Source organism: Ornithorhynchus anatinus, chromosome 11 (genome assembly GCF_004115215.2).
Source record: "Ornithorhynchus anatinus isolate Pmale09 chromosome 11, mOrnAna1.pri.v4, whole genome shotgun sequence".
Classification (NCBI taxonomy): domain Eukaryota; kingdom Metazoa; phylum Chordata; class Mammalia; order Monotremata; family Ornithorhynchidae; genus Ornithorhynchus; species Ornithorhynchus anatinus.
The window spans coordinates 15,134,151-15,154,557 of record NC_041738.1 but is presented as its reverse complement, the minus strand read 5'-3'; the positions used below and the strand labels follow the sequence as shown (position 1 = coordinate 15,154,557).

At 56.1% G+C, this 20,407-nt stretch overlaps 1 protein-coding gene across 1 annotated transcript; it reads right to left on the bottom strand.

Moving 5' to 3' along the window:
* Positions 1–1,875: 1,875 nt before the first annotated feature.
* Positions 1,876–13,108, bottom strand: ODAD4 (outer dynein arm docking complex subunit 4). Its single transcript, XM_029075131.2, has 12 exons — positions 12,892–13,108; positions 10,772–10,903; positions 10,396–10,549; positions 9,091–9,152; positions 7,055–7,217; positions 5,782–6,006; positions 5,023–5,230; positions 4,359–4,445; positions 3,794–3,990; positions 3,216–3,316; positions 2,665–2,755; positions 1,876–2,191 (listed from the first exon to the last, which is right to left on the bottom strand). Exons 1-12 carry the CDS (start codon positions 13,003–13,005, stop codon positions 1,938–1,940), a joined length of 1,788 nt encoding a protein of 595 aa, XP_028930964.1. The 5' UTR covers positions 13,006–13,108; the 3' UTR covers positions 1,876–1,937.
* Between the last annotated feature and the right edge of the window lie 7,299 nt (positions 13,109–20,407).

Here is a 20,407-nt window from a genome sequence, read left to right as displayed (position 1 = left end):
GGGGGATACAAGGTGATCAGGTTGTCCCACGTGGGGCTCCCAGTTTTCATCCCCATTTTACAGATGAAGTCACAGGCACAGAGAAGTGAAGTGACTCGCCCAAAGTCATACAGCTGGCAAGTCCCCGATTAGACGGTGAGCCCATCATTGGGCAGGGATTGTCTCTGTCTGTTGCCCAATTATACATTCCAAGCGCTTAGTACGGTGCTCTGCACATAGTAAGCGTTCAATAAATACTGCTGAATGGACGAAAAGTGGCGGAGCCGGGATTAGAACCCACAGCCTCTGACTCCCAAGCCCGGGCTCTTTCCACCGAGCCACGCTGCTTCTTTAGATACAAGAGATACAAGATACAAGAGATACAAGGTCATCAGGTTGTCCCATGAAGAGCTCACAGACTTCATCCCCATAATAATAATGGTGGTATTTGTTAAGCGCTTACTCTGTGCCAAGCACTGTTCTAAGCGCTGGGGTAGATACGGGGTCATCAGGTTGTCCCACGTGGGGCTCACAGTCTTCATCCCCGTAATAATAATAATGGTGGTATTTGTTAAGCGCTTTCTATGTGCAGAGCACTGCTCTAAGCGCTGGGTGAGAGGCGAGGTGATCAGGTGGGGCTCACGGTTTTCATCCCCATTTGACAGACGAGGGAACTGAGGCACAGAGAAGTTCAGTGACTTGCCCAAGGTCACACAGCTGACAAGCGGTGAAGCTGGGATTAGAACCCACGACCTCTGACTGATGGAATTTGCTAAGCTCTTACTCTGTTCCAAGCACTGGGGAAGATACAAGGTAAGCAGGTTGTCCCACGTGGGGCTCGCCGCCTTACTCCCGTTTTACAGGTGAGGTAACTGAGGCCCAGGGAAGTTAATAATAATGTTGGTATTGGTTAAGCGCATACTCTGTGCCAAGCACTGTTCTAAATGCTGGGGGAGATTCAAGGTCATCAGGTTGTCCCACCTGGGGCTCACAGTTTTAATCCCCGTTTTCCAGATGAGGTAACCGTGGCAACGAGAGGTTAAGTGACTTGCCCAAAGTCACACAGCTGGCAAGTGGCGGAGTCGGGATTAGAACTCACGTCCTCTGACTCCCGAGCCCGTGCTTTTTCCACTAAGCCACGGAGCGTGGGGTGGACATCTTCTCACTATTAATTAATTAACTGCCCCATTCATCACCTCACTCACTTATTAGGATAGGGAGCTATGTAGGTTGAGGGGGGTGGGCGAGGCACCAGCGAGGCAGCCTGGCGTAGCGGAGAGAGCAGGGGCCTGGCAGTCACGTGGCATTGGGTTCTAATCCCTCCGCCATCACTTGTCTGCTGTTTGACCTTGGGCAAATCACTTCACTTTTCCATACCTGTTACCTCATCTGGAAAATGGAAATCGAGACTGGGAGCCCGACGAGGGAGGGATTGTGTCCAACCTGGTTTGTATCCACCCCAGCACCTCAGTACAGTGCTTAGCACCTAGTAAATGCTTAACAAATACCGTCATTTTTACTATTATTACGGCAGCCTGAGGCCCGGAGCCGGTTCCCACGGGTCCCACTCCTCCAGCCCAGAGAAACGGGCTCCAAACCCACAGGGTCTCCGCTGCCTTCGGGGGCCTCTTCACCCTCCCCTCTCCCCGCTTCCCCTCTGGCCAGGAGAGGCTGCGGCTCCCAAGGCTCCGGGGAGAAGGCTCCCGTGAAGCGCGGGACTTTTGGCTTCATTTTCCCCCGGCACCCCGGTCTGGCATGGGACTGGGGCCGGCCTGCTGGCAGGTGGTCTCCATCAAGCACTGGCCGCCGCCCGCTTTCCGGGGCAGCCGTGGGAGGGTGGGACTTGGGAGGGGGCCGTATAGAAAAAAAGTAAAAGAAAACATGCTGCCCAGCACGTAGGAGAGACCGTGTATATTTGCGGGAGGCCGCAGGTCGGCCCCGCACTGCTCTCCCACGTCTCATTTAGCTAAATCACGGTCCCCCAATGACGCGGCCTCCCCCTCTTCGCCGTCCCCTTTTCCTTTGGCCTTCTCGTGGGCCCCGGTGTCCTCCTCTCCACTCTCCGCCTCTCCAGCTGCTGCTCCTGCTGCTCCTCCGTCCTCCCTGCGCTCGGCCCCCTCCTGCTCCCGTCCAGGCCCCTGCCCTCCCTTGTCGTCCGCCGGCCCGGGCTTGCTCTCCTGGGGTTTGTCTGCGGTGCTGCTCGATTCTCCCTCTGGAAAATCAAAGGGGATCCAGGAAGGGGTGAGTTGGCACTGAGAGCCCTGGAGGATCAAGGGTTCGGGCTCCACTCCCGGGGACGAGGGCCCCAGCGCTTTCGCGGGTGGACGGGGGCGTATCTGTGAGCGCTAATGGTTCGCCGAGGGACATGTGGACTTGGGTTCAGGTGTGTTAGCTTGCGCTAATGGGCGTGAACATGGCTGTCAGAGGAAGATTATGTCTCTGCCCCTTGCCTTTCAGGTTCCCCGTTGTGTTATAGTCTCCAAGTGCTTAGTACAGTGCTTTACACACAGTAAGTGCTCAATAAATACCCCTGCCTGATTGACCCAGGCAGATGCCTGCCTGCGGCCGGCGTGACGGAGTTCTTGGGGATAGAGAGTGGATCAGGCTCCCTCCTTCGCATCCGATCCGGCCCAGCAGGGAGAAGAGGTAGAAACAGAGGGCAGTGGGGTGGTTGGTGGCACCTACCTTTGGCGGAGCCTCTCTTGTACTTGGCTAACCTGCCAAAACCCGCAGCCCGCAGCTCCTCCATGATGCCCCTGTTGGTTTCCTCCAGGGCCTGGGGAAGGCAGGCTCCGGTGAGGCCCAAGCGCCCCCCCCCCCCCCGCCTCCGGTACGGGTGGACCCCTGGCCCTGCCACTTCCAGAGCCCGTCCTTAATGAAGCTTTTTCTTCCCTACACCCTCTCCCTTCTGCATCCCCTTTGCACTTAGCTCAGCACCCTTTAAGCACTTGATATTCACCCCACCCTTACATACATATCTGGTAATGTATTTATGTTAATGTCTGTCACCCCCTCTAGATTGTAAGTGCTTTGTGGGCAAGAACCGTGTCTTCCAACTCTGCTGTATTGTACTCTCCCAAGCGCTTAGTACAGTGCTCTGCACACAGGAAGCATTCACTAATACCATGGATTGACTGCTGGACTCCCACTCTGCTGCACGCACGTGTGGAGCCCTGCGGCCAGCTCTGTCTCCCTCCCTCCTTCCCCCTCCCCCAACATCTCCCGTGGCCACGCACACTGATGATGGCCTTCTGCGCCTCACGGTTGTGCACCAGTTTTGCCCACTCTAGCGCCTTCTCAAAGTTGATAACCGCAGCCTCGAAATCCTTCAGCTTCACTGTGAGGGGAGGGAAAAAGGACAAGCTACAAGTGAGAAGGTCCAGGTTCTGGCGACTGCCATCGGGAGCTGAAAAGAGCTCTGGGCCAGGACAGAGTCACTGTCTGGACCCTGCTGGCTACACAGCCAAGGGGAGAGTCCTGACGCCTGCAAACTCCCCCCAGGCCAAATCTGCAATGTGAAGCCAGTTCCTCCCCCCAAATTTCATGTGGCCTCCCTGAGCAGGACATTCTGGAAGCTCAGACCACAAAGGAAGGGCGGGCAACACTTTGTGCTGGACTAGAGGGGCCACCCTCTGCTCAGATCTGAAGAGGGCAGGAAAGGCCCCGGGTCCATGCAGCCCAACCAGTGTGGGGATCAACCAGGCTCATCTGTACCAGGCTCGGGGGGCACCACCCCAATCTCGGGCTTGCACCGGGGACCCAGCAAGCCAGTCCGTGCCAGGCTCAGGAGATGGGAGGAGGGCCTTGCCCCTACCTTGGGCCTGGGCCACCAGGACGTTGGCGTTGAGCTGCCACTCGACATCCCCCTCTTCTTCGGCGGCCTGCAGGGACCGTTCCCCGTAGGCCTGGGCCTCCGCGGCTCTACCCAGCTCCAGGTAGCAGCGGCCGATCTCGTGGAACAGCCACGCCTTCTCCGGGCCCGTCCGGGCCAGCGGGATCTTCTCTTCCCATCTGGAGAGCAGAGAGGGGTACGGTACTTCTGGCTTCCCTTCACGTCCCCCCACAGTGTCTGCCCAGGTCCCTCTGGGGGCACACAGCCAGCTGAGCCAAGACCTCGGAAGAATCTGGAATCTTAGCATCCTCAAGGAAGGGGGCTGCAGGGGTGGGGTGGGGGGCGCATCTCAGTCTGCCCTCGCCTCCACATAGAGCTGCCACCACCCCTCCCACCCGGAGTCCAGGTTACCAGGTTTCACGGTTCTACGATGAAAGGTACCGGTGTGGCCCATAGGCGCGTGTGTCCTGTCTTCCCTCCAGACTGGCAGCCCCCCGAGGGCAGGAGAGTTGGGCCCCGCTCGGGGCTGGCACGGAGGGGCACTCACGTGGTGATGGCTTGCTGGAATTTCCCAAGCTTTGCATACACACGGCCAATATTGTCCAGGGCGCGGGACTCGGAGTCGGGAAGGTTGCTGAGGGACAGTGGAGAGTGGGGGACTCATCACAACCCGCTCCTGCTCCAGACCTCCCCTGACTAAGGGCTCCGGGCTACCCAGCCCCAACTGTCCACAGAATGCTGGAAAAGCAGCATCCGAAACAGCGGAGGGTTGTGGGGGGGTTGTGTGCAGGGGGCGGGGTCTGGCCAGGCCCACAAAACCCTCATCGGGATCCTTCCTTCCTTCCTCCCCCTCCAACGGCAGGCAGATAAGCAGGCAGCCCCACCTCCCCCACGGAGCTCAAGCGGGTTCAGTAGATACGACATGCCGCCCCCCCCCCCCCCAGCGAGGATGAGGGGCTCAATCCACGAGACACCTCCCCCGGGTGGGATGAGGGACTAGGCTGACCATCCTCCCACAGGGAGGAACTAGACTGGACGCAGCCCCCTTGGAGATAAGCGGAGATGAGGGGCTAGACGGGTCGCTCCATCATGGGGATGAGGGGCTAGACCCGTCGCTCCCTCTAGGCCTGGGGTTGGGCCCCGTCCCTCCCCGCCTTGACCCCGTCCCCGGACCCACCCCTCCGCATATTGACCCCACCCCGGCCCCTCACCACTGCCTGGCGATGTCCAGGTCCCGCCTGTAACTCTGCAGGGCGGCCCCCATCTGGCCCAGCTCCATCTGGGCGTTTCCAATGCAGCTGTGCAGGTTGCCCACCACCTCATCCTTGTTGGGCACCGCTTCCTGGTTCCACCCCTGCACCTTCTTCAGCAGCTGTTCGGCCTTCCGGTAGCTGCCCTCGGCGCTGCCGCTCATTAACACTGGGGGCAAGATGGGCAGCCGCGGTGGGCGGGGCTCCGGGAGGTGGGAGCCGAAGTGGCGGGCCACAGCCGGGAAGATATCGCCCTTCCCGCCAGGGCCTACCGGTCGAATGGAGGAGAAGGGGTTGGCTCACGCATACCCACATGCGGACACGCAGCTGGGCACCAAGGGGCATGCGGGGGGAAGCCGGGGCCTGTCAGTCTAATGGGAGAGCCGGGATCCGCCCACACCAAGCTAGGTACAACAGCGTGAGGGGAAATCCAGTGATCAGAGGAACCGGAGCCAGATGGGGTAAGCCGGACCGGCTTCTCGGAAGAGGTAAGTGCTTAGACGTGCGATGGCGGGGAAGGATGAGGTCTGGGGAAGAGGAGGAGGGCGGAGGGAGGGAGGGGCTCGGAGTTTGGCTCAGATCGGACAGAGTGGGATGAGAGATGGGGCCAGCTCAATGGGGATGAGGAAGCCAGGGGACTGGAGGGGGGTTTGGAGGTCGGGGGGAGGGTCGGGCCAGCAGAGGCAGTGGCCCGGGCTGCTCGCGGCCTCTTCCACCTACGCATGTCGATGTCCTCGAGGCTCTTGAGGATGTACCTGGCCAGGTCGGCCGGGTGCTGCGAGTGGTCTCTCATCCACTTCTGCCGCAACAGCTTCCGTTCCCTCTCCCGGGCGTAGATGGGCTTTTGCTGCCTCCAGAAGTTGGTGCGCATGTCTAGGTACTTGAGGCCGCTGGTGATGAGGTACTCCACCGTGGTGCCCTCCTTCGTGGTGCTCTTCATCAGCTCTGCAAGGCGGGCAAGCTAGCGGGAGCGGGGGCTCCCGGAGGGAAGGGGCTCGTGGGCCGGCAGGAGCAGGCCAGGCTGGCGGGAACCGGCCAGTGTCTGGCCGCAGGCGGAGAGCTCATCCCCGGAGAACCGGCGGGGCCGTGGCAAGCCAGGCTGGGGGCGTGGGAGGGGATGGGGGCACAGGCCCGCTGGCCGGCCCCGCAGCAGAGCTGGTATACGATGGGAGAGGGGCCCGGCCCATCCAGCTGAACCCCATCTGGGGCTCTGGATGCCTGGGGGGCAGCAGAGCCTAGTGGAAAGAGCGCCGGCCTGGGAGTCAGGAGACCTGGGTTCTAATCCCAGTCCCTCCCCTTGCCTGCTATGTGACCTCGGGCAAGCTACTTCATGTCTCTAGGCTTCGGTTTCCTCATCTGTAAAATGGGGATTTTACAAACCTGCTCTCCCTCTCCCTTAGACTCTGAGCCTCGTGTGAGACAGAGAATGTGTTTGACTACCTGCCCCAGTGCCGAGCAAAGCGCTTGACACTTACTAAGCATTTAAGAAAAAGCCCAATTTTGATGATGGCGACGTCACCGTTGGGGGCCCCAAAGGCCTGGCCTACTTCCCTCGTGGACCGAGGGGGGCAGGGGGATGGGCAGAGCATATGACCCTGGGGCTGCAGCTTGGCAGTGAGCGCCAGAACCCTGTGGACCAGGAGGAGTGCGTGGGGGTCCCCCATCTCCCCGTCTTGGTCCTTCGGCCGAGCGGAACCCAACTGGAGAGCCTGAAGCCATCAGCGGGCCAGACGGGGCGGCTCGAGAGGCAGTGAAGCTCACCGCGGTGGGCGGGCAGGGTCCCCCTGTGTTACCGGAGGGCGAGCCCGGATCCAGCCAGCATAAGGGATGTAGTACCCAAGGCCATACACCCGGCACCGCAGCCGTGTGCTGGGGGAAGTCCCCTGCTCTCCTGCTCACTGGCGGCCGGGGGGCCGTGCAGGCCGGGGTTCAGGAGTGGTGGTTGGTGCAGGGGGTGGGGGATAGGGGCGGTGCCTCGTGCCTCAGGGCCCACCTTTGTCCTGGAGGAGTTTCTCCAGGAATTCCTTGTCCACGTACAGCTCCCCCAGCAGCTGGCGCGTGGCCTTCTGGGTCTTTTGGGAATCCTTGCCCCTCCGCTGCTCCTCGGGAGCCGGGCGGAAGGGCTTCACAAGGGGTTTCTGCTGGGCCTTCTTGCTCTGGCGGGGCGGACGGAGAGAGGTGAGGCGGCGGGTCACAGCTAGAGCGGTCCTGGAGTCGGATCTGACCCTCCGAGTCCCCGCCACCTCACCTAATCTATTTCCTAGCCAGCGGGGAAGGGAAGGAGGTGGCCTCGGACTGCGGCCGGACACCTCCTCCCCTTTGGCTGGGCCGACATTTTACTGTACCTCCCCCTTTCCACCCCAGCTGGGGGTTCTGCCCAGCTGGCCACCTCTGGGGAGGGGCTGAGGGAGAAGCTGGAAACAGATACCTCAGCCGACCAGGCATCCCCTGGCATAGCCGGGGAACTACCCTGCCCGAGGAGAAGAGGGCCGTGGGCCGGGCCAGCGGTGCACCCTCGCCCTCAGCGAGTAGTACCCAGCATCCACCCTCGGCTCCGCAGTGGGGGTTGATTGGGGTGGGGGGGTCGCCAGGCGAAGGGAAGTCACACCAGGGCTGCGGTGTCGTGGACAAGCCTCGCGGTGGTTGGGGCTTGTCAGGTCACCCTAGAGGTGGGAGGTACTCGCCCCCGACCGTCCCCGGGGGCAGCAGCTGGCAAAGCTGACTGCAGGAAATGGCCCCCAGGTTTGACCACTGGGGACTCGAGTGATAGGGACTGACTCCGCTACTTGTCAGCCGTGTGACTTTGGGCAAGTCACTTAACTTCTCGGTGCCTCAGTTACCTCATCTGTAAAATGGGGATGAAGACCGTGAGCCTCACGTGGGACAACCCGATTACGTTGTATCCACCCCAGCGCTTAGAACAGTGCTCGGCACATAGTAAGCGCTTAACAAATACCAACATTATTATAGGCCGGGCCACCACCAGGGCCAGGACCCACCACCAAGAGTCCCCCGGGATCCCTCCCGGCAGCTGACGTTGGTTCCAGGGTTTCCTTGGCCGAGATGGGCCAGATGGGCTGGCGCCGCTCTGCCTTTTCCCGGGGTCACTCTGCCTTCCCCGGAGGTCACTCTGCCTTCGTGACTCAGAGGAAAGAGCAGGGGCTTGGGAGTCAGAGGTCATGGGTTCGAATCCCAGATCCGCCACTTGTCAGTTGGGTGACCGTGGGCAAGTCACTTAATAATAATGTTGGTATTTGTTAAGCGCTTACTATGTGCCGAGCACTGTCCTAAGCGCTGGGGTAGATACAGGGTCATCAGGTTGTCCCCCGGGAGGCTCACAATCTTAAACCCCATTTTCCAGATGAGGTAACTGAGGCCCAGAGAAGTGAAGTGACTTGCTCACACAGCTGACAAGTGGCCGAGCCGGGATTCGAACCCACCTCTGTCTCCCAAGCCCGTGCTCGTTCCACTGAGCCACGACTTAACTTCTCTGGGCCTCGGTTATCTCATCTGGAAAATGGGGATGAAGACTGGGAGCCTCACGAGGGACAACCTGATGACCCTGTATCTACCCCAGCGCTTAGAAAAGTGCTCGGCACATAGTAAGCGCTTAACAAATGCCATCATTCTTCTTCTTCCTCCGGCCGGACTCACCGGGGTGCCCGCAAATACAGTCCTCGGCCGCTAGGTGGCGACGGCGAGCCGCTGTTATCCGCTCTAACCATTAGACCTCATTGCCCGCCCTCTGCCGCCGGCCTTGGGGCCTTTGGGCCTTCGGGTGGGCATCTGGGTGTCAAGCCGGTTCACGGGGGCCGTGAGACCTGGGCCTGGTCCCCCCTTGGCCTCCTGCTAGAGCAGAGGGTGGGGAAGCGGGCTGTGGCCTGGAAAAACCCTCAAAATCCCAGGAGATTCAGCGCCCCGGCCCGGGCCGGGCCGCAGCTCAGCCCGGGCAGCGATTCTTCCCCGAGCCCGCTTCACCCATAGCCCACGGAGGTCCGGGGTGGGCGTTGGGGTGGGCAGGACCCTTACCTCGGCCTGCTTGCTCAGGAAGTAGACGTCTCCCTTGTTCTGCAGTTGGATGGAGGACGGGCCTGGAGGTGGGAACGGGGTGGGTGAGGGTCAGGGAGAGGGGCTCAGCGAACGAGTTGTAGACAGCCAGGCTCCCCGCCACCCAATGCCGCCCGGGCCACTTGTGCCACCCCACCTTGCTGATGATCCTGGGAGCGGGCCCAGCTCCGGGCCTTGGGGGCGAGGTGGCAAGCAATGTCACTCAAGACCAACTGGGCAGCCCCCAGACGGCCAAGGCTGTGGTGGCATTAGCCAGGTGACAAGCTGAGACTTCCCAACCCCGACCCACTTCCACCCTGTCTGCTTGCCTTAAAGCTGGACCAATCCTGCTCCCCAGGGCAGGCTACAGCTGCAGGGGTAGGCAGGGCGGAGTTTGGGCCTCAGAGGCAAGGGCAGGCAGGGTGAACTCTGGGCCACAGCTTGGACTGCGGATGAGGGGCAGGGGCCAGAAGGGGGCACTCAAATAATAATAATAATAATAATAATAATAATAATGGTATCTGTTAAGCGCTTATTTGTACCAGGCACTGTACTAAGCGCTGCGGTGGATACAAGCAAATCGAGTTGGACAGAGTCCCTGTCCCATGGGGGCTCCCAGTCCCCATTTTACAAATGAGGTAATCGAGGCACAGAGAAGTGAAGTGACTTGCCCACGGTCACACAGCGGACAAGCGGCAGAGCCGGGATTAGATTTCAAATGAGTAACTCATCACCCCGTTGCTCCCACGGGGTGCACAGTCCAACTTATCCACGGAGACCTCAGATATCCTCAAACTTTGTCCAGTCTCACCACCCCTATTACATCAGCCTGATCTGGTGGGGGCTGGGGAGATCCCACAGGGACCAAGTCTTGGGACCTTTCTGGGAGTGGGATGAAGAGCAAAGCTGCCGGGGACTGCTCCCTACTTCTCATGACCTGCTGTCTGCCTCACTCCCCACTCCCACAGGGGCGGCCCTCAACCCCACCTGGTACCCCCTGCAGTAGGGAATGGAGCTCCAGTGGGTGGAGACGGGACCTGAATGTCCTGTGGGGAGCCCCTGCCTCCCACTCCCCAAGCCGGGCCCTGAGGGGTAGGACTGGGGAGAGGCTGGACCACTGTTGAAGGCACAGTCTACCGCTGGTCAAACACCACATGCACTTCAGGAGACGGGGGCTCGCTCCCATCGGGGTGACTAGCCCTAGGGTTGACCCACTCCCGGCTTGGGCCTCGCCCAGTGACAGGCCTGAGCTTGGCCTCCTTCCTGGTCCTGGGCTGGCTCACTTACTTCCCACGGAGTTGTTGATGGCCTCCTGGGCCTTCTGGATGCCAACCTTGAACTCACGCATCTCGGGGCGCAACATGAGGCCACGGTGGTAGAAGACCAGGGCAAACTCAAAGTCCCCCATAGCGTACAGGGTCTCTGCCTTCTGTAAGATTCCCTGGTAGAAGGGAAGAGTGAGAAAAGGAGAGAGGGAAGGAGAGAGAGTTGGAGCGAGAGTTAGGGCAGGACCCAGGGAGCAATGAGGAACTGGGGGCGCCCATCCCCAGCCATGAGGAATGAGCTCTAGGGAAGGGGGGAGGGGAGGAAAGGTCCATCGTGGGCCCTGAGCCAGGCACCCGGGGGGTCGGAGGTCCAGTCTGGCCAGTCAGAGGGGACGCACTTTCCAGAAGGTCTTGTCATTCTGGAGAGAGGCTTCTGCATCTTTGAGTGAGTTCTCCACGTCACCCAGCTTCAGGTAGCACTGGGAGCGAGCCACCAGGCAGTTGCGGTCACCCATCTGGAGAAGCAGCGCCTGGTGGAACAGGGGAGGGACCAGGTCAGCTCAATTCCGGGCTGGTGGGCCACAAGGGTGGGCCCCAACTTTCTCTCTCCCAGCCACCTTCGGGGGGCACGGTCCAACCGTGGCCCGGTCTCTCCCCAGTCCCACCCCTCGGGGCCCGGCTTGGGGCGTGGGAGGCCGAGCGGAGCCTGCCCTCAGGGCCTGGGTGCCAGGATGCTCAGGTCCTGTTTCACCTACTGGAACCCCATTCCCTACTGCAGGGGGTGCAGGGTGAGGTTGAGGGGCACCCCTATGGGAAGGAGGCAGACAGCAGGTTGCAAGAAGAAGGGAGCAGGGAGCAGTCTCCAGCACCCTTACTCCCAATCCCATTCCCAAAAAGATCTCGAGACCTGGTTCCTGTGGGATCTTCCCAGCCCCCACCAGATCATGCCGATGTAACAGGGGAGGTGAAAGTGGACAAGAGTGAAGGAAGGATCAAGGGCTCCGTGGATCGGTGGGGAAGAGAGATTTGTGAGCCACTGGGTGACGGGTTACCGATCAGGGCTGGGGAACTGGTGATCTGATTAGCCCAATTAGCGATCGGTTTGTGGCAGGATCTTGGTGGTAGGTGAATGACGGGGCTTATAGGTGATCGAGTTGATTACAATTGAACCTTCCATCATTGATATTTGACGGAGTGATAGATGGGTCAATAGATTTGTATCTGTTCTGTGATATTTGTTAAGGGCTTCCTATGTGACAGTCGGGTAGATAGAAGATAATCAGATTGGACACAGTCCCTGTCCCACATGGGGCTCAGAGCCTAAGCAGTGGGCTTATAAAAGTCGTTACTTTTATAGCTTTTCACTTCCTCTGAACTATGAACTTGGTGAGTTTTGTTGATTTCTGCCTCTTCATCAGACCGGCATCTCCTCGAAGTCACTGCCGGTGGCTCCTCTTTCCTCTGCCCCTCCTTGGGGTGCCAGAATTGGGTGGGGGGAGGGGGGAGAGAGAGAGCACGCCTGTCTCTCCCATCGGGCCAACAAGACCTAGATGTTACGGATGGTATCTCCTCTTCTTTTTGCCCTTTCTCAGGAGGAGTGAGAGAAGTGGTCTTTCTCCCCTATCCGGCTGACATCCCCACCCCGCCCCCGACGTCAGGGATGATGTCTCCCCTTCCCTCTGCCTTTCCCCTGGGGGAGCAAGAAAGGGGCGGGGGGAGAGAGTGGCCGCTCCCCTCCGCGTCTCCTCTTCCCTTTGTCCCTTCCCAGGAAGAGTGAAACAGGAAGCCTGTCTCCCCTATCCGGCTGACAGCCCCTCGACGTCAGGGATGGTGTCTCCTCTTCCCTCTGCCCCTTCCCAGGGGCAGCGGGATGGGGAGAGAGGGAAGGGGAGGGGGAAAGAGAGAGAAGGGGACGGGAGAGAGGGGGAAAGAGAGGGGAGAGACGGGGGGGGGGCGGAGAGAGTTCGGGCTTGGGAGTCCGAGGTCATGGGTTCAAATCCGGCCTCTGCCCCTTGTCAGCTGTGTGACCGTGGGCAAGTCACTTAACTTCTCTGTGCCTCGGTTACCTCAACTGTAAAATGGGGATTAAGACTGTGGGCCTCCTGTGGGACAACCTGATTACCCTGTATCTCCCCCGGCGCTTAGAACAGTACTCTGCACGTAGTAAGCCCTTAACAAACACCAACATTAAGAGAGAGGGGGAGAGGGGGAGAGATGGGGAGGGGGAGAAAGGGGGAGAGAGGGAGAAGGGGAGAGATGGAGAGGAGGAGAGGGAGGGAGAGAAGGGGAAAGGGGTGGGGAGAGAGGGGGGAGAGAGGGGGGAGAGAGGGGGGAGAAAGGGCGAGGGAGGGAGAGAGGGGGAGAGATGGGGAGGGGGAGAGAGTCCATCTCCCATCGAGCCTGCACGTCCTGGCGGCCCGGGACGGCGCCACTTCTCCCACCCTGCTTCAGATTCCCAGGGCCCGGGGGTCCGGTGTCCGTTGTCCGGGGGGTGGTGGGGGGTGGGGGGCGGACTCACGTTGCTGAAGCTCTGGATGGCCTTGGGGTAGTTCCCGCACAGGTACAGACGCCCGCCTTCCGCCACGTAGGACGGGAAGGTGTTGCGCAGAGCGCTGGACTCCAGGTCCGACATGATGGACCGGATCGGGTCGGGTCAGGTCAGCACCGCCGGGCCGGAGCGGGGGAAGAAGGGAACTGGGCCGGTTTGTGTGGGTTGAGCCCGGTCTCCTGGCAACCGCCGAGCGCGTCGCATCCCTTCCGGGCCTGCCCTTCCCCCCTCGCCCCCTCCCCACCTCCCCCTCCCCTCCTCGGCCCTCGGGAACACGGGGGGGAAGCGGGTGGACCCGGGTCGGGTGGGAGCGGGGTCCCGGGCCGGGCACTGGGGAGACACCTTCGTCCCGGGGTGGCGACAAGACCTGAACTCTGCTCCCGGAGAGAGGGAGGGATGGCCCCGGGCCTTGTCCGGTCCCCAGGGGTCAAAGAAGGAGGGAGGGGCGACCCCGGGCCCTTGTCCCGTCCCCGGGGGAGGGAAGGAAAGGCGGTCCGGGCCCCTCAGTTCATTCATTCATTCAATAGTGTTTATTGAGCGCTTACTAGGTGCAGAGTACTGTACTAAGCGCTTGGAATGGACAATTCGGCGACAGATAGAGACAGTGGCCTGCCCGGTGACGAGCTCACAGTCTAAAAGGGGGAGACAGACGGCAAAGCAGAACGGAACAAAACGAGACAACTTCATCAAGATAAATAGAATCCAGAAGATCGTACACCTCATTAACAAAATAAATAGGGTAATAAATATATACAATTGAGCACAGTGCTGAGGGGAGGGGAAGGGGCCCTTGTCCGGTTCCCAGGGGTCAAAGAGGGAGGGAGGGGAGACGCCGAGTCCCTGTCCGGTCCCCAGAGGAGAGGGAGGGGTGACCCCGGGCCCCCTGACCCCAACGGGGACAGAGAGGGAGGGAGGGGCGGCCCCGGGCCCTTGTCCCATCCCCAAGGGAAAGAAGGAAAGGCGGCCCGGGCCCCTCATTCATTCATTCATTCATTCATTCATTCATCCATCCATCCATCCATCCATCCATCCATCCATCCATCCATCCATCCATCCAATCGTGTTCATTGAGCGCTTACTAGGTGCAGAATACTGTACTAAGCGCTTGGAATGGACAATTAGGCAACAGATAGATACAGTCCCTGCCCAGTGACGGGCTCACAGTCAAAATGGGGGAGACAGACAGCAAAGCAAAACAGAACAGGACAAAACGAGACAACTTCATCAAGATAAATAGAATCAAGGAGATATACACCTCATTAACAAAACAAAAAAAAGGGTAACAAATATATACAAATGAGCACAGTGTTGAGGGGAGGGGAAGGGGCCCCTGTCCGGTCCCCAGGGGTCAAAGAGGGAGGGAGGGGCGACCACGAGCCCTTGTCTGGTCCCCAGAGGAGAGGGAGGGAGGGAGGGGCAACCCTGGGTCCCCTGACCCCAACGGGGAGAGAGAGGGAGGGGCGGCCCCGGGCCCTCTCCCACCACCAAGGGACAGAGGGACTGGTGTCCTCGGTCCTTCTCCAGCCACCAGCTACCACCAGCACAATAATAATAATGATGATGGCGTTTCTTAAGTGCTTACTATGAGCCAAGCACTGTTCTAAACTCTGGGGTAGAACAGTTGTCCATTTGGGGCTCACAGTCTTCATCCCCATTTTAGAGATGAGGTAATTGAGGCAAAGAGAAGTTAAGTGACTTGCCCAAAGTCACACAGCTGACGAGGGGTGGAGCCAGTATTAGAACCCAAAACTTCTGACTCTCAAGTCTGTGCTCTTGCCACTAAACCACGCTGCTTCTCGCCGCACACTGCGTCCTTGTGGGGATCCAGTCGGCTCAGCCGCCTCGTGAACGGGGGGACGGGAATCCCTGCTCCCATCTTGACTCCGCTTTCTCATTCAGTCCACATATCCAATCCCTCACCAAAGCCCGCCGGTCTCACCTTCACAACATCACCAACATCCGCCCTTTCCTCTCCATCCAAACCGCTACTACCTAGTACAGTCGCTCATCCTATCCCGGCTGGATTTCTGGAATAACCTCCTTTCTGACCTCCCAACCTCCTGCCTCTCCCCACTTCATTCATTCAGTCATATTTACTGAGCCCTTACTGTGTGCACAGTGCTGTACTAAGCGCTTGGAAAATACATTTCAGCAATAGAGACAATCCCTGCCCACACCGGGTTTACATTCTAGAATGGTGGAGACAGACATCAAAGTGAGTAAACAGGCATCAATATAAATAAATAGAATTATAGATATATTCATAAGTGTTGTGGGACGGGGCTGCGGGGGGAGAGCAAAGGGAGCCAGTCGAGGTGATGCAGAAGGAAGGGGGGAACTGAAGAAAAGGGGGGGCTTAGTCCATATTTCTCTCCCCTGCCCATGTTATCTTCCTACAGAAACATTCAGGACATGTCACCCCCCTCCTCAAAAATGTCCCGTGGTTGCCTATTGGCTTTAAAGCTCTCCATCACCTTGCCACTTCTTATCTCACCTCCCTTTTCTCCTTCTATGTCCCAGCCCACACTCTGCTCCTCTGGTGCTAACCTTCTCACTGTGCCTCAATCTCTCCTGTCTCATCGCCGATCCCTGGCCCTACCAGGGGTGCTACCTCTGTCCTGGAAAGGCCTCCCTCTTCAATTTGCCTAACAATCACTCTTCCCCTCTTCAGAGTCCTACTTAAGGCACACCTCCTCCAAGGGGCCTTCCCAGACTAAGCCCCCTTTTCCTCAGCTCCCCTCCCCCCCCCACCCCCCCGCTTCCACGTCACCTCGACTTGCTCTCTTTGCTTTTCCGGCCCCCTGCCCCACAGCACTTATGTATATATCTATATCTATATTTCTACTGATGCTTGTTTACTTGTTTTGATGTCTGTCTCCCTTCCTCTAGGCTACAAGCGCATTGTGGGCAGGGATTGTCTCTTTATTGCTGTGTTGTATTTTCCAAGTGCTTATTACAGTGATGAGCACTCAATAAGTGCTCAGTAAATACGAATGAATGAATGAATGAATGAATGAATGAATGAATGAATGAATGAGATTCCCAGGCAGGGTTGATTGCAGTGACCCAAAGGCTGCCCCAAGCAGCACCTGCCCTCCCACCCTTCCTCCCTCCCATTCCCCCACTGAGAAAACCCACCTGCTGCCCCCCTGCCAGACTCCCATTTTGCTATGAGGGGAAATTATGCACATACACACCCATATACATACAGTGATGGTGGTGGTGATAGTAATCCTACTGATCAAGCACTTATTGTGTACAGACCACGTACCATAAGCACTTTGAAAAAGTATACGGTGGGAATTAGAAACTGATTCTGTGGTAATAATAATTACAGCATTTGTTCAGCGCTTACTATGTGTCAAGAACTGTTCTAAGTGCTCGGCTAGACACAAGCTAATCAGGTCGCATACAAGGCTTACAGTCTAAGTAGGAGGGAGAACAGTAATGATGATTGTGATATTTGCTAATGCTTACTATGTGTCAAGATACAAGAGAATCAAGTCCCCCTTGGGGCTCACAGTCGGAGTAGGAGGGAGAATGAGTATTAAATCCCCGTTTTGCAGATGAGGGAATTGAGGTACAGACAAGTTAAGTGACCTGACAAATGTCACACAGCAGACAAGTGGTGGACTCAGGATTAGAACTTGGGTCCTCTGACTCCCAGGCTCAGGCTCTTTCCACTAGGCCACACTGTTTCCCAGTCATGGTCTCCTAGTTGCTTTCTCCTGCCTCCCCACTCCCAAGCTCTAGGAAATGATTGAAGCTGTGAGTCCCACATGAGACAAGGATTGTGTCCAACCCCATTTGCTTGTATCTTCCCCAGTGCTTAGTACAGAGCCCAACACATGGTAAGCCCTTAACAAATACCATAATAATTATTATTAGATGATTGTGGGGGGAAGGAATATGTCTAATTCAGGCTAATCCCTAATGTCTGTGACAAGGAGGCTGCAGTTTATCACTGTGTGGGAGAGGGAGTACTTGGGCTCTCTGTGTCCAATAAATGCTTAATAATAATAATAAAAATAATGGTATTTGTTAAATACTATATGCCAGGCATTGTACTAAGTGATGGGGTAGATACAAGCAAATTAAGTTGGACACAGTCCCTGTCCCATGTGGGGTTTATGGTCTCAAACCCATTTTACAGATGAGGAAATTGAGGTTCAAATAAGTGAAGTGACTTGCCCTAGGTTGCACAGCAGACAAGTGGTGGAGTCAGGATTAGAACCCATGATCTTCTGACTCCCAGACGCATGTGCTATCCACTGCGCTATGCTTTTTCTCTAACAAAAATCACAATTATTAATGATCCAGTTGCTAATTACCAAATAGATAAACCAAGTCTGATTGTTAAAATTTTGGAGTGCGAAAGAAAAGTGGATGTTCAAATTTACCTACAGTACCTACAGTTAGCAAAGGGCTAAACTTCATAAAATTTTCAAGTCCCAGTTATAATTGACACTTCCCAATGTGGAGTGAAAAAATGTTTTTCCTAGATTGTAGCCACCATTTAATACATTTTGCACCGGATCTTGCCTTGCTTTCTTGCAGTCTTGCATTCCTCAAATATCATCTGGATATTAGAATGGGCTGGCCCAGGGGTAGTTAGCTTCATATGGGAGCTTCCGAAAACCTAGGCTGCTCTTTTGAAAGCTTGTCAACGTAAACGGAACTCCGCATTTCGGTTAGTGGAACAGAGATATGAGATATGAATCTGAGAAATAAAGTGGTTGTTCTTCCAGCTTGGGCTTCTCAGGAGTTGTTTTTCTTCCCTCCCTTTGAAAGTGGAGCACAACATGGCGCAGTGGATAGAGCATGGAGCTGGGAGTCAAAAGGTCATGGGTTCTAATCCTGGCTCTTCCTGTGCTGTGTGACCTTGGGCAAGTCACTTCACTTCTCTGTGCCTCAGTGACCTCATAATAGTAATAATAATGTTGGTATTTGTTAAGCGCTTACTATGTGCCAAGCATTGTTCTAAGCGCTGGGGTAGATACAGGGTATCGCATGGGGCTCACAGTCTTAATCCCCATTTTACAGATGAGGTATCTGAGACACCGAGAAGTGAAGTGACTTGCCCACAGTCACGGAGCTGACAAGTGGTGGAGCAGGGATTAGAACCCATGACCTGTGACTCCTAAACCCAGGCTCTTTTCACTAAGCCACACTGCTTCTACACTAAGCCACCTTGCTTCTATAAAGCACCTCATCTGTAAAATGGGGATTGAGACTGCGAACTCCATGTGGGACAGAGATCAGATCCGTCTGGATTTGCTTCTATCCACCCCAGTGCTAAGTACCGCGTCTGGCACATAATAAGTGCTTAACAAAAAGAGAAGCAGCATGGAAGACATGGGCAAGTGACTGGTGGAGAGATAAACCAAGTCGAGGTATAGTGAGTAATTATAATAATAATAATTATGGTATTTGTTAAGCACTTACTACGTGCCAAGCACTGTTCTACAAGTACAAATTCTACAATATTGAAATGAACAGAGGAGGAAATGCTAGGCTGCAGAGAAGGAAAGAGGTCAGGATTGGAGAGGCAGATTTGGGAATTGTCTGCAGAGAACTGAATAAGTTCTCCAAGGAAGTGGGTGTAGATGGAGAATGGAAGGGGACCCAGAGTTGAGGGTTGTCCCATGTGGGGCTCACAGTCTTAATCCCCATTTTACAGATGAGGTAACTGAGGCACAGAGAAGTTAATTGGCTTGCCCAAAGTCACACAGCAGACAAGTGGCGGATCTGGGATTAGAAACCATATCCTCTCACTCCCAAGCCTGTGCTCTTTCCACTAAGCCATGCTGCTTCTCTAGGTAGGTTGGAATTAGAGGAGGAAAGCATGAGGCCTGGGTTGTAGTAGGAAACCAGGGATTCAAGGTAGGAGGAAGGTGAGCTGATTCTGACCTGATTATCTTGTATCTCCCCCCGCATTTAGTACAGTGCTTGGCAGGAAGTTAGCACTTAACAAAAACAGCAATTATTATTATTATCAATATTAGTGTTGATAATGATCATGGTAAGGAGTTTCTGTTTTATGCAGAGATGAATGGGCAACCACTGGAGGTTCTTGAAGAGTGGGGAGATGGAGACTGAGTGATTTTTTAGAAAAATGAACAGGGCAGCAAGGTGAAGTATAGACTGGGCCAGGGAGAGACAAGAAAAAGGAAGGTCAGCAAGGAGGCTGATGCAGTAATCAAAATGAGATAGGATAAGTGGCTGGCTCAGATTAAGAGCAGTTTCGATGGAGGGGAAAAAGGGCGGCTTTGTGAAGGTTGAATCAATAGGATTTGGTGACAGATTGAATATCATAATAATAATGGTATTTATTAAGCACTTACTATGTGCCACGTGCTCTTCTAAATGCTGGGGTAAATACAGAGTTACCAGTTTGTCCCATGTGGGGCTCACAGTCTCAATCCCCATTTTACAGATGAGGTAACTGAGGCACAGAGAAGTTAAGTGACTTGCCCAAAGCTGACAAGTGGCGGTTGATTGAGAGAAATGAGTGGAAGATAATGCTAAGGTTAAGGGCTTGTGAGACAGGGAAGATAGTGGTGTTGACAGCAAAAGTGCTGTCAAGTCATCTCCGACCCATAGCGACGCCATTGACACATCTCTCCCAGAACGCCCCGCTCTCCATCTGCAATCGTTTTGGTAGTGGATCTGTAATTTTCTGGGTAAAAATACAGAAGTGGTTTACCAGTGCCTCCTTCCGCGCGATAAACCTGAGTCTCCTCCCTCGACTCTCTCCCATGCCACTACTGCCCAACACAGGTGAGTTTTGACTTGTAGCAAAAAGCCTTCTACTGGCTAGCCACTGCCCAAGCTAGGAATGGAATGGATATGATTCTGCTTGACTCTCCCTCCAGGAGTCAAGACTGGTAGAGTACTGGAAACTCCCCAGGTGCCACCCTGAGAGGGGAGGTGTTGTCTACAGTGATGAAAAAGTGTTTGGGTGGGAAGATGAGGAGTTCTATTTTGGACCTTAAGTTTGAAGTAGAGGTGGGACATCCAAGTAGAGGTATCTCGAAGGCAGAAGGAAATGCGAGACTGCAGAGAAGGAAAGAGGTCAGGATTGGAGAGGCAGGTTTGGGAATTGTCTGCATAGAATTGAATAAATTCTCCAAGGAAGTGGGTGTAGATGGAGAATGAAAGGGGACCCAGAACTGAGCCCTGAGGGACTCACAGAGTTAGAGGTTGGGGGTCAACCAGGCAGTCAATTGTATTTACTGAGCACTTACCGTGGGCAGAGCACTGTGCTAAGTGCTTGGGAGAGTACAAGATAATAAAACAGACACATTTCCTGCCCACCACGAGCTTACAGTCTAGAGGGGGAGACAGACATTAATATAAATAAGTAAAATTACAGATATGTCCATAAGTGCGATGGGGCCGGGATGAGAAACAGCGTGGCGTAGCGGATAGAGCACGGTCCTGGGAGTCAGAAGGCCAAGGGTTCTAATTCCAGCTCCACCATTTG

Coding starts and splice junctions, on each gene's coding strand:
- ODAD4 (XM_029075131.2), bottom strand. CDS start 13,005: ATGTCGGACCTGGAGTCCAGCGCTCTGCGCAACACCTTCCCGTCCTAC. Junction 5,231..5,781: donor CCTCGAGGACATCGACATGC/GTAGGTGGAAGA, acceptor TCTTGCCCCCAG/TGTTAATGAGCGGCAGCGCC. Junction 3,991..4,358: donor TTCCAGCAAGCCATCACCAC/GTGAGTGCCCCT, acceptor TCTGCTCTCCAG/ATGGGAAGAGAAGATCCCGC.